We start from the raw sequence: 13926 nt of genomic DNA, 5'->3' as shown, positions 1-13926 counted from the left end.
GGAGAGAAAAAGGGGAGGGGGGATAGTAGAGGATAGGAAAGGCAGCAGAACACAACAGACACTAGTATGGCAATATGTAAATCAATGGATGTGTAACTGATGTGATTCTGCAATCTGTATACGGGGTAAAAATGGGAGTTCATAACCCACTTGAATCAAAGTGTGAAATATGATATATCAAGAACTATGTAATGTTTTGAACAACCAACAATAAAAATTAAAAAAAAATAAAGAGCTGTCAAGTGTTATCAGAGCTTTTCTATCTTGTAGATTATAATTTTGGCTCTAGAGTATTATTGAAATGTTTTTATCCCTTTTTTGGGTAATTCTCACTTCTTTTGGGGGCCCTAATAAGTGTTCCTCAAAGGAAATTGTTTTGATCTTTGACTTTGAACTTAAGATAAGCTCCCTCTTTACTCTTTTTTGTGGTATGCCTTGATTTTCCATTATGAGACTTACCACCATTTGCAATTATACATTATCTCTGTTTTTATTTGTTTAGTGATAGTTTTCCTAACCATATGCAAAAACTCTAGATCATATCTGTCTTGTTAATTGTCTTATCTCAAGTGTCTAGCAGAACCTCTGGCACATATGAAGTGCTTGATCAATATCTGTTGGCTTCATAATGTGAAGGAATGAAATACGAGGATAAAAATACCTCATCTTAATGCAGAAAAACTACCAGATCTGAAATTCAGATATAAGTAGTCAAAAGATGTTCCCAAATTTTTGCCTCTAAGTAATTAAATCTAGAACTCCAGGGCTGGGAACGTAGCTCAGAGGCAGAGCACTGGCCTAGAATGGTGTGTTGTGTACGACTTCAATATTGTTTAATTGTATTTTTAACAAAAGGAAAGACCTATAGGGATGTGGATGGACTTTGCAGTCAGACCTGGGTTTGAATCCTCTCAATCATTTGCCAGCGGTGTGGCCTTGGGCAAGCTACTTAATTTCCCTGGGCTTTAGTCTTTTTGCTTGAAAAATGGTTATCCTGGTACCAGCTTGCATGGTTGTTGCACAGAATTGAAATGAAGGGAATGGCTTGTGTTGGTTGATTAATGAGTTGATGGTAACTGTCATTCTCCCCCCAAATTCTTTATTCTGGCTCTCGGTTATGAAAGGGAAAAAAATAAGAATCAACAATAATTTATTTAACATGTGGATTTTTTGCTTGAAATTATAAAATAGATGTAACAGGCAATAGAAAGAAATAAATTAAAACTCATGAATTTTATTGATCAATAGATTTTTTTTTCATATTCCCGAGGTAAATATATGAGGACTTCCTGGATGTGGAATGCCTTTTTCCTGGTTTACTCTCCTTTTTTCAGACAATGTTATTGCTGATCTGAGTATCTATGAATTTTTTTTTCTTCACAGTGCATCTTGCTCTAAACTTGGGTTGTTTAATTATATTTCTGCCTGTTTAGGGTTCATGTCAACAAGTAAACTGCAAATACCACAGAAGACTGGATCTTGCTATCATTTCACTCCAGCACTTAGCACAGTGCCAGAAATGTAAAATGTACTCACAAAGAAAATGAATGAATACACCTATTTCAGCTTGCATTTCATTATGACCTTTTGGTGTACTGTTTTAACCATAGTCGAAGTATCATGCAATTGTCACTCCTTAAAAAAGGATCTCTTTGCTTTTAGAAAATCTCTTGGAATTTATGTAATTTTAAGCTGCAGGCATTATACTGTCCCTTAGGGGATGCTGCACAAGGTTCTTGTGTTGCACCTCACTGTTAAATATACAGGGTACACTGAGCATTGCCATCATGTGAGGAAGTTTTGCCTCCTTTTTCTTGGAGTGTCCCCAGTTCTTCATGTGGTAGGTATAATGATTAATATGAACTAGAGGATGTGGGTTTGTATACATCTGGGATCTTTATAAATTACAAAGCCAAAGGAAGCAGCTTAGTCCTTTGGAGAAAAAGGAAAATAGATTAGAAACTCAAACATGTAGTTTGAAAACAAGAATTTAAAATTCTTGGTATCCCCTTAAGGTCATGATGTTAAAAAAAAAGAAGATAGTTTTTTTCACAACCTCCCCATCAAATACAGTTATGTTAAGGTCTAAAACAAATTTACCTAAGAAACGGTTTGCATTTTAAGAAAAATCTATCTGTTGCTTTTTTTTTCTTTTTTTTTTAAGTTGTAGTTGGATACAATAACTTTATTTTACTTACTTATTTATATGTGATGCTGAGGATTGAACCCAGCAACCTGCACGTGCTAGGCAAGAGCTCTGCCCCTGAACCACAACCCCAGCCCCTCTGTTGCTTTTCTTAAGGTATCCTAAAGAAGCATAGGTTTTCAATAAATTTGTAAGTGAATAAACAATGAGTTTCTCTTTCCCATGTGAGTGCCCCAAATCACCAATTCATAGCTTACATTTTTCTTCCTTGTGCTAGTGTGAGTTCAGTTATTCTATAGTATTTAAGCTTTAGAAAACAGATAATGCTGTATGGTAATGCCAAGAATGCCACTTCTGATGATTTCCTTTAGGAAGATTTATTTAAAAGCCTATATATTTCTACATTATAATTTTATACAATCAACAAAAAGAAAAAACAACAACAACAACAATTTGAAGTTCTAGTGATCACTGGGAAAGAAAAATTTTTGTTCTGGATTTCTTTCAAATTTTGATTTCAACAGGGGGTAAGATAGATAGAACTTCACATTCTGCCTATCTTCAAGCCTGTGTGTGGTGTGTGTATATGAGCACATCCATGTGTACACCCTTTTCTCAAAATTTCTCTCCTAAGTTTGATTTGAGAGGTTTTAGTCAGATCTGGCATCACCACGACCAAAATGCCTGACAAAAACAATGTAGAGGAGAACAAGTTTATTTGGGGCTCATAGTTTCAGAAGTTCAGTCCATGGTCAGCCAATTCCATAGCTCTGAGCCCAAGATGAGGCAGGACATTATGGCAGAAGGCTGGGGCAGAGGAAAGCAGCTCAGGACATAGCAACTAAGAAGCAGAGTGCTTTGATTGCCAGGGACAAAGTGTGAACTGCAAAGTCACACCCCTGAGACCTATCTTCTCTAGTCACATCCTACCTGCCTACCAGTTAATCCGTATCAGTGGATTAATGCACTCATTAGGTCACAACTCTCATAATCTAAACATTTCACCTCTGACCATTCTTGAGTTGTCTCACACATGAGCTTCTTGGGGACAACACATAACCACACCATAACAGAGATATGATAAAGATATTTAATTGCAAAACATCTACATAAATTGTATGACAATTTATGATTGCAAACCCAAATGGACATATAAGGTATTATCTAAGAATTTGTGTTTTTATTGTATTGCTTTACCTGTAAATGCAGTGGGTGTTTAAGTTAGCTTGTTTGGTTTTCTCTTATATTAAGAAAAAGCATTTGTTAGGGCTGAAATTTTAGGATACATTTTGGGCATTGAATATATTTTCCTCTTATTTATGAGAAGACACGGAGAAATGTGGCAAATTAAACACAAATGCTAGTGATTCTACAGCTCATTTGCGTTTAAATTTTTACTACAGTCAAGAATAATTATAAAGATATTTTATTAGAATAGGGAGTACTCCACAGAAACTGAAGATATCCTCACTTATAAAATTGTGGTCTTATTCTTACTCTCTTCTAATTTAGTTCATTATAATCATTTTAGCATTCAGGATAAATTTAAGTTGAAATACTTATAATTTGGGGATGTATATGATGGGGAGAACATCGTGAATTAATTTTGGTTAACCCTTCAAAACTCACAAGTTTATATCTAACAGAAAATAATTGCATTAAAATATAATTATATTCTCACAGTCTTTACCAATAAAGTTAATTCTAGGTACACTAGTTAAAGAAACTGACATGATATTGAATTCTTCTGGTTTTCCAGACTTCATGTCTCCCAAATGATATCTGGTTTCCAGTTCTTCCAGTCACTCATGGCTTTCTTGCTCTCATTAGTTAGCTCTTGCCCATTTGGATGAATAAGCGCATTTCATTTTAGATAGTGGAGCAGTCTGTTACATAAAAACATGCCCCTTCATAGTGTGGTGCGATTTTTATATTAGTTTACAAGCTATATAGTCCTAGCTTGGGAGGGAATAAAAACACCCAGAAAACCAGTTTTTAATCCTTCCATGAGGCAATTTGGAGAAGTTGTGTTATTTTATAATAATTCTTAAAAATTAGAACTTATCATATAAAATTAAATAAAATATAAAACTTCTGTAATTTATTATCTGGATTTGACAATGATGAGCTGTATGTAATACTGATTTTTTCACACATGTGTTTTACACTTTAATTTTTCATGTAAAAGAAGTTTTGTATATAACATTAATACAGTGAATAACACATTTACTATTCAAGTCTTAGAAAGGGGAAGACTGAAGTGGAAGGTAAAGAGATATTATTAATAGAGCAGAGTTATTTTGGAGCATAAAACAAGCAAACGATGAAACCCAAAGAAGAAGTTTTATGGCAAGTAGTTATATCCCAAGTACCATTTTAAAAGGTACATTAAATTTTCTACAGTTCCATATAAATCAAATGTCTGTATTTACACCTTTATTGAAGCTTTTTATTTTGGGGGGTACAAATAAAAAATATCATTGACAGACAGAAAAAAATTTGGAATTCTTTATGAGGATGAAAAGATCCAGGAATATTTTTAATTATACCATATTAATTTGAAATACTGAATTATGCAGTTATTTTGCCAATTTGAATCTCTCTGCACCTTATTTTGCATGTGGTATTAAATGCCAATAGGCATTTTGCTGTCACTTTCTGAAATGTTTGCCTGCAAGAATTTAGATAGATACAAAAGATAATGAAGGGTGGGAATTATGGTTACTGACATTAATTCCAAAGCATTTCTGTTCCGTTATCATTAGCTTCTAGGAGTTGAACTGTGAGCCAATTAGATATACAAGCTAAAACTATAGCCCTGACCATCAACTTTGAAAGGTTTGACAGGCTTTGTTTAGATAGGGGAGTGAGACAGGGTGGATACTCTAACACACAATTCTCTCTGTTGCTGTAAAAAAACTCAATGTGTATGCTGTACCAACATGGAGTTGTTGGAAAAATCTTTGTCAATTATACCAGCAATATATTTCCTAGTTGTTTTCCATTTTATTTTAACTTACCAATAGTTAATCATGAAATTATTAGCAGCACATTTTTCAAGGTAAGAAAGAAATTATGGACCAAATGGGAAGACAAACTGATTGCCTTTTGTAATGACTTTGCAACCACTAGATTATGACTATAACCAGCCTCCCTCTGTGTCTCCCACCATTTCCTTTAATTTCTGTTTTAGTCTCCAAGAAGCAATAGCATCAACATTTTTATACAATAGAATTCTATCACCTAAATACAGGATTTCATTTAAAATGTTTTATTATCTAAATTAGGAAAATCCAGACTCATTATTTTTCAGTGTTAAAGTTTTCTCCAAAGAAAATGAGGAATACAATTACCTAATGGAATGGTACATGTAAAGTGATTATCACGGTATCTGGCATATATTTAAGACCCAATGAAGTTAGCAGGCATTATTATTGTTTTTACCTTTTCATGGTTATTTTAATCATCATTATTTTGTGCTCACTGTGAATGTATTGAAGAAACTGCATACTGAAAAGGATGAATTAGGATTTTAATTCTATGGTTTGTACATTGGTTTCTTATCAGGTTAACTGAGGATGACACTATTATAAATTTAGATTGAGTTCTATGTAAAATTGTTATGTACATGATATTTTTACTTTAAAAAGGTTTATATCTTCTTCTTTTAAAAAAATTATCCTTAATACTTTTTTGGTTGTAGATGGACACAATGTCTTTACTTTTATTTATTTGTTCTTATGTGGTGCTAAGGATCAAATACTGGGCCTCACGCATGCGAGGCAAGCGCTCTACCACTGAGCTACAACCCCATCCCTGTTTGTATCTTCTTATATAAAGTCTATAAAGTCTTCTGTCTCGCCAAGCAGGTATCTCTGATTGGGAAATTAAACAGGTTCATTTACTCAATTCATGGTCCATTCAACCTCAATTCTTTGTATTTCTTTTTATCATTTATTAGCCCTAGTTTCTTATTCTGCTGTGTTAGGGTCCTGTTCTCTGTTGTACAGGGAATCTGAGAGATATCTGAGCAATCTAATAGTGCATGATTATTAAAAATTGATAATAGTTTAATCTACCTTTTGGTGTTGCCATTCACAGCTCTAAGAAAGCAATTAAAAGGATTTAAACCATATTTTAAAATGTTTAACTGTCAATTAGAACCAAACCCAAGGATTCCTCTCTACTGCCTTGTATCCCTTGTCAAGAGGCTTACCTTTGTCACCAGAGTTGCTCCAAATCTCTCTCTAGATCTTTAGCACATTCATTCCATACCCTCCTTCAACCATTCCCATGTTTTGGAATTGACATAAACCCCTCAAGCCTACCTTTGTGGTGAGTGCTCCTGATAAGAAAGAAACTTACCTTTCTTCTCAGATGTACTACTTTGTTGCCTCATTCTTTCAGATATTTCAATAGAGCTTTTGATGTTAGGATTCACAGATGCATTGTTACGCCTGCAAAACTATTTTAACAGCTTTCTTAATTTTCTCTCACACTGCAGTAGGAATGGTAGAGTGGATACTTGGTAGAGGTTAGTTTTTGTTTCCATTTTTTTAAAAAAACATATTCAAGTCTTACACGTAAAGCTTTGCCTCTCTTATCTTTTGTTTTGTTTTTCCTTTCTTATTTTTCCTCCAAGATTCATTTGATGGCTCCTCACCCCCATAATAATAGAACTATTGCCACCAGAAAGAGGATTTGAATAGCATGATGGAAAAAGTTGAGAAAACACTTTGAAGAACATTGTCCTCCTATAACATCTGTTGAAGAGATGTCTTCAGGAGACTGAGGCAGAAGACTGCCTGTCACTATGGCTGAAAGGACACTGCCTTGTAAGAGTGTGAGTAGCAGGGTGAAGCAGAGAGGATTTTGAGCTATTTTCCTATATAATCCCTTGATGAGGTTTGGTCTAGTTTCTTTTTTTTTTTTTTTATTGGTGCCAGGGATTAAACTCAGGGGCACTGGACCACTGAGGCACATCCCCAGCCATATTTTGTATTTTATTTAGAGACAAGGTTTCACTGAGTTGCTTAGCACCTCGCTTTTGCTGACGCTGGCTTTGAACTCGAGAAACTCCTGCCTTGGCTTCCTGAGCCTCTGGAATTACAGACTTGTGCCACCGTGCCCGGCCTGGTCTGGTTTCTTAATCTCTGTTTCTCTAGCATCAACACAACATCTAGCTCATCCCAAGTATTCAATGAATGGAGTTTCATGTAGAATACACAGTGGATACCTAATGGACTTCCATGGAGAAACCAGGGTTAAAAATGGTGAGGGACAAGAGGCTCCTGCCAAAGAAATAATTAGTGTTGAGGAGAAAAGAGGGTAAAGGCCACGTGACAAACAAACCATTAGAAGCCATGGATCCCACAGTATTTCAAACAGAAAACCTTTGACAATAAAGTAAGTTTTATAATTGTCTTAGGCTAACTTGTTTAAAAATTAACTCTTTGGAAAAAGTTTTACTGTCTCAAACACAATTAGACGAGGTAAAGTCAGTTTAAACCCTCATTTTTAAAATAACTAGGTGTGCCTACACAATTGTGTTGAAAATTCTGATGATATTTACACAGTGCAATAAACATTGTTGTATCTGTATGTTAATAAAACAAATACCCTAATAACGTCCTACTCAAGAGGACATTTTTTTTTTTTTTACAAGACTCTGTGGATCATCTATCTGACATCAAGAACCCTTTATATGCTTTTGAGAAATGTTGCTGGCATTGATTAATATCACTCCTGGAGGCTATTTCCAAGCCAATGTTGTAACTAAGTTGAAGGAGCAGGCAGGTGTGTTGGACCTTTTTAATGCAGGATTGATACCTCAATAAATCAATGGCCGAAAAGGAAAATAATTAACAAGAAAATACAGAAACTATTCACTCAAAAAATCATACATAGCACTAGCTAAATCAGTTCCTATTAAATGATTTACTTTGTCTTTTTCCTTCTTTTAATAATAAACACTTAACATTTTCTTGCTCTTTTTCTCCTCAGGGTATTAAAAAGAAACCATCAGTATGTGCATATTATTAAAATGAATGTAAGCCTATGAATATATATTATTCAAACATATACATAGGCTTATATTCATTTTTTAGAATATATATACATTCAATATGCACACATATAGCTAGACAAATTTCTGTTTTCGTATATAGGAAAAAAATCCTTTGAGAACTTAATGGAATTCTGATCAAAACTACTATCTCATAGCTTATATTTATCTCTTTACTTATTTTCTTTCTTTATTTTTTTGGTAGCAGGAATTGAACCTAGGGGTGCTTAACCACTGAGCCATCCCCAGGCTCTTTTTATTTTTCATTTTGAGACAGGGTCTCGCTAAGTTGCTTAGGGCCTCGGTAAATTACCTGAGGCTGGCCTTGAACTTGAGATCCTTATGCCTCAGCAACTGGAATAACAGGCGTGTGCCACCACGCCCATCTTAGAGTTTATTTTGCCCAAACCAAGTGGTAGTAATGAAGAAGTTTATAAGATTCAGGAACTGGCCTTACTTAAATGACCCTAATTTTTCTGTTAAAGTTTCTTCCTAAATTCCCACTGTTGATGTAAGGCTGCTGTGTCCACCCGTTCAGACTAGGTTTAAGTGTTGAGTTCTAGTCCATACGTGTCATAGGCTTCCCCCAGGTATGAATGCGGCACATCTTAGATTTTGGAAAGGAATGAAGTCTAAGGAAAAAGGGCAACAGTCAACCACATTGTCCTGTTCAAGCATGCACGTGTTTTATTTAAGTATTCTCCAAAGGTCTATTTTTTTTTCCAGCATAATGCAGGTATTATGCTATCCTTTGAAATAAGATATATGAACTTCAAACAAAATTGTCAAAACAATGACCTTAGTTACTCCATATGGTACACAGAAATAATTACATTTCACTTACAATACAGATGCACTTAACACAGTCATCAATAGTCACTCACCACCAACACAGTATATTTTTTAAATCACCTAAAACATCAAAAAGGTTTTTTCTTTTCCAAACATCTAAAGAAATTAATATTTTGGATAAGTGATAAATGAAAAGAGGAGGCAGAATTGTCAACTAAAATAACCTAACTGCATTTTCCTTGATGTAACACCAAGAACTTGAAAATAGAACTTCTTGTTGGGAATCAAAAGACATTAAGTATTCCTGATTGTGATTCCTTAGTCTAGTTTTTAAAAAGGTTCTCAATAAATGCCATCAAAGAAGTTTCACTATATATTTGCTCTAGAAGCATAAAGTGACAAGAGGCAGGTGTTAATATAATTGTTAATATTCACGCTGCTGGAAGATTAGTAGCTTTTTAAAAGACATACTAGGAATAAAGCCAGTTCTTCCCAAGAGACAGTAGTTTATCTTACTTTCACTCAGCAAATGTTTATTAAGAGCTACTGTGTGCACAGCACGGTTCTAGAAGCTATTCTAGAAATGGGAAGCAAGAATTTCTGACTTTACCCGAAAATGGTTGGATTAATTAATTTTTATAAGTTATGATAAGCATTTGAAGATCTCTATAATAGAGGGATAATTATTAACTCTTTCCATATATAGAAACTAAGCTTTATTCCTTACAGTGGTGGCTCGGAATGAACAAAACTTTATTTGACATAAAACTTTTTTACACTGTCACGTGCAGACACGTCTGCTGATGTATTTTAAGGGTGTAAAGGTATAAAGACTTTGCACTTAAATGTACACAGAAATCAATCTTGCATCATCAAGCTCCTGTCCTCCCAATTTCGTGGAGAACGCTGCACCTTGCCAAACACAGGACCTTTCTGAGATAAATTGGTGCCGCCTTCATGAATGGCATTGGCCGCATGTTTTCATCAAATACTGCGACATGAAGCACTCCCGTTTATCTCTGCATTCCAATTCACATTAGGTATTCTCAACATGTATTCAAGATCTAAAGCAAAATAAATAATACATCAAGTAAGATTCTGAGATCGTCGATCCTGTGATATTAGTCCCAGTCAACTCTTCAGGAAACACATCCCAATATATCTAGTATCTGGGCTTTTCCATAAACAACAAAGACATTAGAGATAATTCATAGATGTCAACTCCTTTTCTCTAGTTTTTGACAAGGGGATTGATGACAATCTACTTACAAGATAATTTATTGGGGAATACAAAAGTAGGAAAGTCACTTGAACTACAGTAAACGCTAGTTTCTCTGATGATAATGAACCCAATACAAAGGTACCCTAGAAATACAGAATGCACTGGGTCACAGCAATACAGTGGACCAAAGAATACTACTGAAAAACATTGATGACACAGTAGTTTTGGATTAAAAAGTCACCTAAACCTTGCAACACCAGAAGTTTTTCTATGGATGTGGCTCTTACTGTACCTATAATCTGGAAAGTACAACCACCAAAAAATCCTGATTCCTGATACAACATGTGTGCAGTGAATTATTGCAGTTGTAACAGTAACTAGGTGCAAGGCTAAACAATAATACTGAACTATCTGAACACTTCAGATTTACTAATGAGCATCCCCATGAGAAATACTGCAGTTCTAAAAGGAGTTTATTTGCACAGCCCACCATGGAACAATCAGCTTGTTGTAAGTGCACAGAAATTTCCCCTTTCTACAATTATAGTTTATCATGCCTATTCTGAAGACAACATAAGGAAACTGAGATCACTGCTCCAAAGAATTCTAGCATGCATTATGATGGTTTCCTTCAGTCAATACAAATGTGTTGTATGAGTTTTTTTCCCCATATGTAATAATCTTCATCATAGCCAATGTTCATGGTTTTAACAGGAAAAATTTTTATCAAAATGTTTTCCATATTTTTTTTTTGTTTTGCATTCAACTGGAACATTTTGTTCAAAGATTTATTTTATTTGTTTTATTAAAAAAGAGTTCTGATCATAAGAAGCATTGATAGGCGGCATTTCATTGTGCTCATTCACAAAGTCAAAGGGCCACAGAATATTCCTCTGTATAACAGGTCAAACTCTGTCTAGAAATGCCATTGGTGGTTTTATTCACATCCTCGAGTTTGGAAGATTTATTTTTGTTTCACTATCAGCCTTCTTGTTTTGCTGTCTTAATCTGCAAAACGTTTATTTATTTATTTTTTCTTCTTTCTTCTACATTGAGATTCTTTCCACAGCCAGGGCTCAAATTCTTTTAAACCTAATCCAATTGTCTTACAAGGCAGACACCCTGACAATATTTCCTCCTGAGTACTCGGGAGACTCTGGCCTGTCATCTCCTTCTGGTGTGGTTACTGGAGGTGTTGGGATGCTTATTATTGCTGTAGTCACATAAGGTTGTTCACAGTTTAGTTTAACACACTCTTCCATTTTGGCATTTAAGCTGGATCGGCTGATGAGGGAAAAAAACAGATTTAAGAAAAGAAGATATTTATTTAATTTTTTTCATGAAGCTGAAAAATGTACATTTTAATGCTTGTAAGTAACATTTTAAATGTTCAGGAAAATTATCACGTAAAAATGAAACATCAAAACTTAATATGAAACATCAAAACTTAATATATATTATCTTGAACATTAACCAGTTCATTAACATTAAAGACAATTCTTAAAGCCAGCTCAACTGTTTCTCAAACTGCATTATAAATGTAAGAAAGAAAAAGGACCAGGTAAAATCTGGACAGCCTGAACTGAGCAAAGTAAAATAACTTTAAGATAGAAACTCAGAGTTTGATATGCCATGTGATTTCTCAATTCCTTTTTCTACAAAATCCTTTCATTATTATGTCTTTTTGAAGTATGTAATGCAAATAAACCCTCAATTTAGTGATGATCACATCCTAAGAAGCCAAAAAAGTTAGCTGTTCCCATCTAGTTCTTGAAGGTTTTCTCAAAAGATATTCTTAACAAGTATGTTATACTCTGTGGGAGAAGCAGAAGGAGAAGGATCATGAAGGGTATAAACAGGAATTAAAACTATTTTTATGGAAAATGACTAAAATGTTTATGTCATAATATTTTCTTCTTAAAACTGTCACCATTTTCTACTTTGTTTTACGATGGATGTAAAATGTCTTAAAGATAAAAATTCTTCATTGTCCTAAATTTTAACATTGTGGTCCAATTTTTATAAATCAACGTAGTCTGAATTGAAAATCTCATCTTGGTTTTCAACATAGCTTCTTAAATGCCAACAAAGAAGCAAGACTGAACTTATAGAGGGTCACTCTAAGAATATATGCTCTTCAAATAAAAGAAGGAAGTAAAAAATATTTTGGCAGAAGTTGATCTTTTTAATGTATAATTTAAATGTATTACTTTTTACTAGACACTTATGGTAAAAAAATAGTAAATAATGAAAAGTAAAGGGAAATGTCAGTGTAAAAGTTTCACATAAATTTTCCATAAATTAACTGGTAAACAATTTTAGAATTTAACTTATCTTTTTGATATTGGATTGATTTTTGTATTTGATGTGGCCCAAAAATATCTTTTGGATCAAAAGTATAGGTTAATAAAAGAGATTTGTGTAGGCATAGTTTTAATTTTCACTGTCATATTGAATACGTTAATATATTTTAGGTACTATTGAATAACTTTCAATCATATGGATGTCAATTTCACTTGTCTTTTTAGTAGTTTTGACTGTCATTTCAGGCTCTTTGAGTTTACATATGGGGCTCCGGGGTATAGAGGTCCTTGCTCAAACAATCAAAAAATTGTAGAGTTGAAGCAATAAAAACATTGTTAGTCATCTTTTCTTCTTCCTGTTGTTAATACTGACATAATTACTACTTTTGACCCCAAGGGATATGCCAGTGGACTCCTTCTCCTACTTGCTGCACAGTTTTGTCCCTTTCTCAGCCCTAGGAGCTAGGACTTCCCTGCTCATAGGTGGCAATGTGACAGCAGGGACACAGCCTGTGAACCAGTAGGTTCATCCAGGTACCTGTTAGATAGAGGAGTTCTCTCCACACACCGGATTTGAATCGTGCTGAGTTCCTGCACGCTGCCTCGATGACTCCCAGATACGTTGGCATTTGGGATGCGGAAAGTTTTTTTGTGTCGACGTGAACAGCAAGTGCTGGTGACTCCTTTTTGTGAAGAGAGAGATGGGCTGTGACTTGAAGGACGGTTAACGGTGGCAACTTCCATGCAGCTTTCTTCAAAGACTTGTTCATCCACGAATTCATGATTCTATTTCAGAGTTGGAAGAAAACGTGAAGAAAGCAGAGAAGCACATTTGAAATTAAAATAAACAAAATGCATAGCTTTCTTTTACTAACACCATTTTCCAGAAGATTAGAATATTAGAACCACTTTTCTTTGACATTTGTGTGGAAATAAAATCTCTCTAGTTAGATTGCGTGATTGACGCATGCCGGTGGATTCAGTGTCCATTGACAAATTAACTTTATCTTACAATATAATTTATGAATTTAAGCATAAAATCAGGAAGTCAGAAATTAGAAGGGAAAAAACCCTTGAAATGAATATAGAGAATATCTACAGGAAATTTAAAAATTTACATTGACTTTATTTTTTAAACAAATTGAAATCATGAAAAGAGGTTATTTTATAGAACACCACGAGTAATACTGTTAAATAGTAGCAAATACCTTCATATGGGATTGAAAAAAAATTAATCTGAAAATAAGATATTGAAGACACTTCCGATTTCTTTAGATGCTTCCCTAAAATTTCTGGTATATAAGAAAATATAACTTATTAACTAAGAAAATAAAATGTTTATCTGTAAAATGGGTCACTGTGCTTGACTCAGAAGGAATGAGCACTGAACTTTCATGGC

General features: G+C 34.3%; 1 protein-coding gene across 3 annotated transcripts in view; it reads right to left on the bottom strand.

Moving 5' to 3' along the window:
- Nucleotides 1-8874: 8874 nt before the first annotated feature.
- The window catches only part of Kcnd2 (potassium voltage-gated channel subfamily D member 2), a 445925-nt gene continuing 440873 nt past the window's right edge, over nt 8875-13926 (bottom strand). For 2 of the 3 annotated variants that reach the window (XM_048786033.1, XM_015488426.2), the window contains exons 6-7: nt 13066-13313; nt 8875-11508 (exon numbers count right to left, since the gene is read on the bottom strand). In XM_048786033.1, coding sequence (XP_048641990.1) covers nt 11331-11508; nt 13066-13313 — 426 coding nt within the window. In that variant the 3' untranslated portion in view covers nt 8875-11330. The remainder of the gene's footprint in view (nt 11509-13065; nt 13314-13926) is intronic. The other variant, XM_048786034.1, reaches the window with a different exon arrangement.

Source organism: Marmota marmota, unplaced genomic scaffold (genome assembly GCF_001458135.2).
Source record: "Marmota marmota marmota unplaced genomic scaffold, marMar, whole genome shotgun sequence".
Taxonomy (NCBI): Eukaryota; Metazoa; Chordata; class Mammalia; order Rodentia; family Sciuridae; genus Marmota; species Marmota marmota.
The sequence above is the reverse complement of the archived record's forward strand: the minus strand, read 5'-3'. Positions and strand labels throughout refer to the sequence as shown.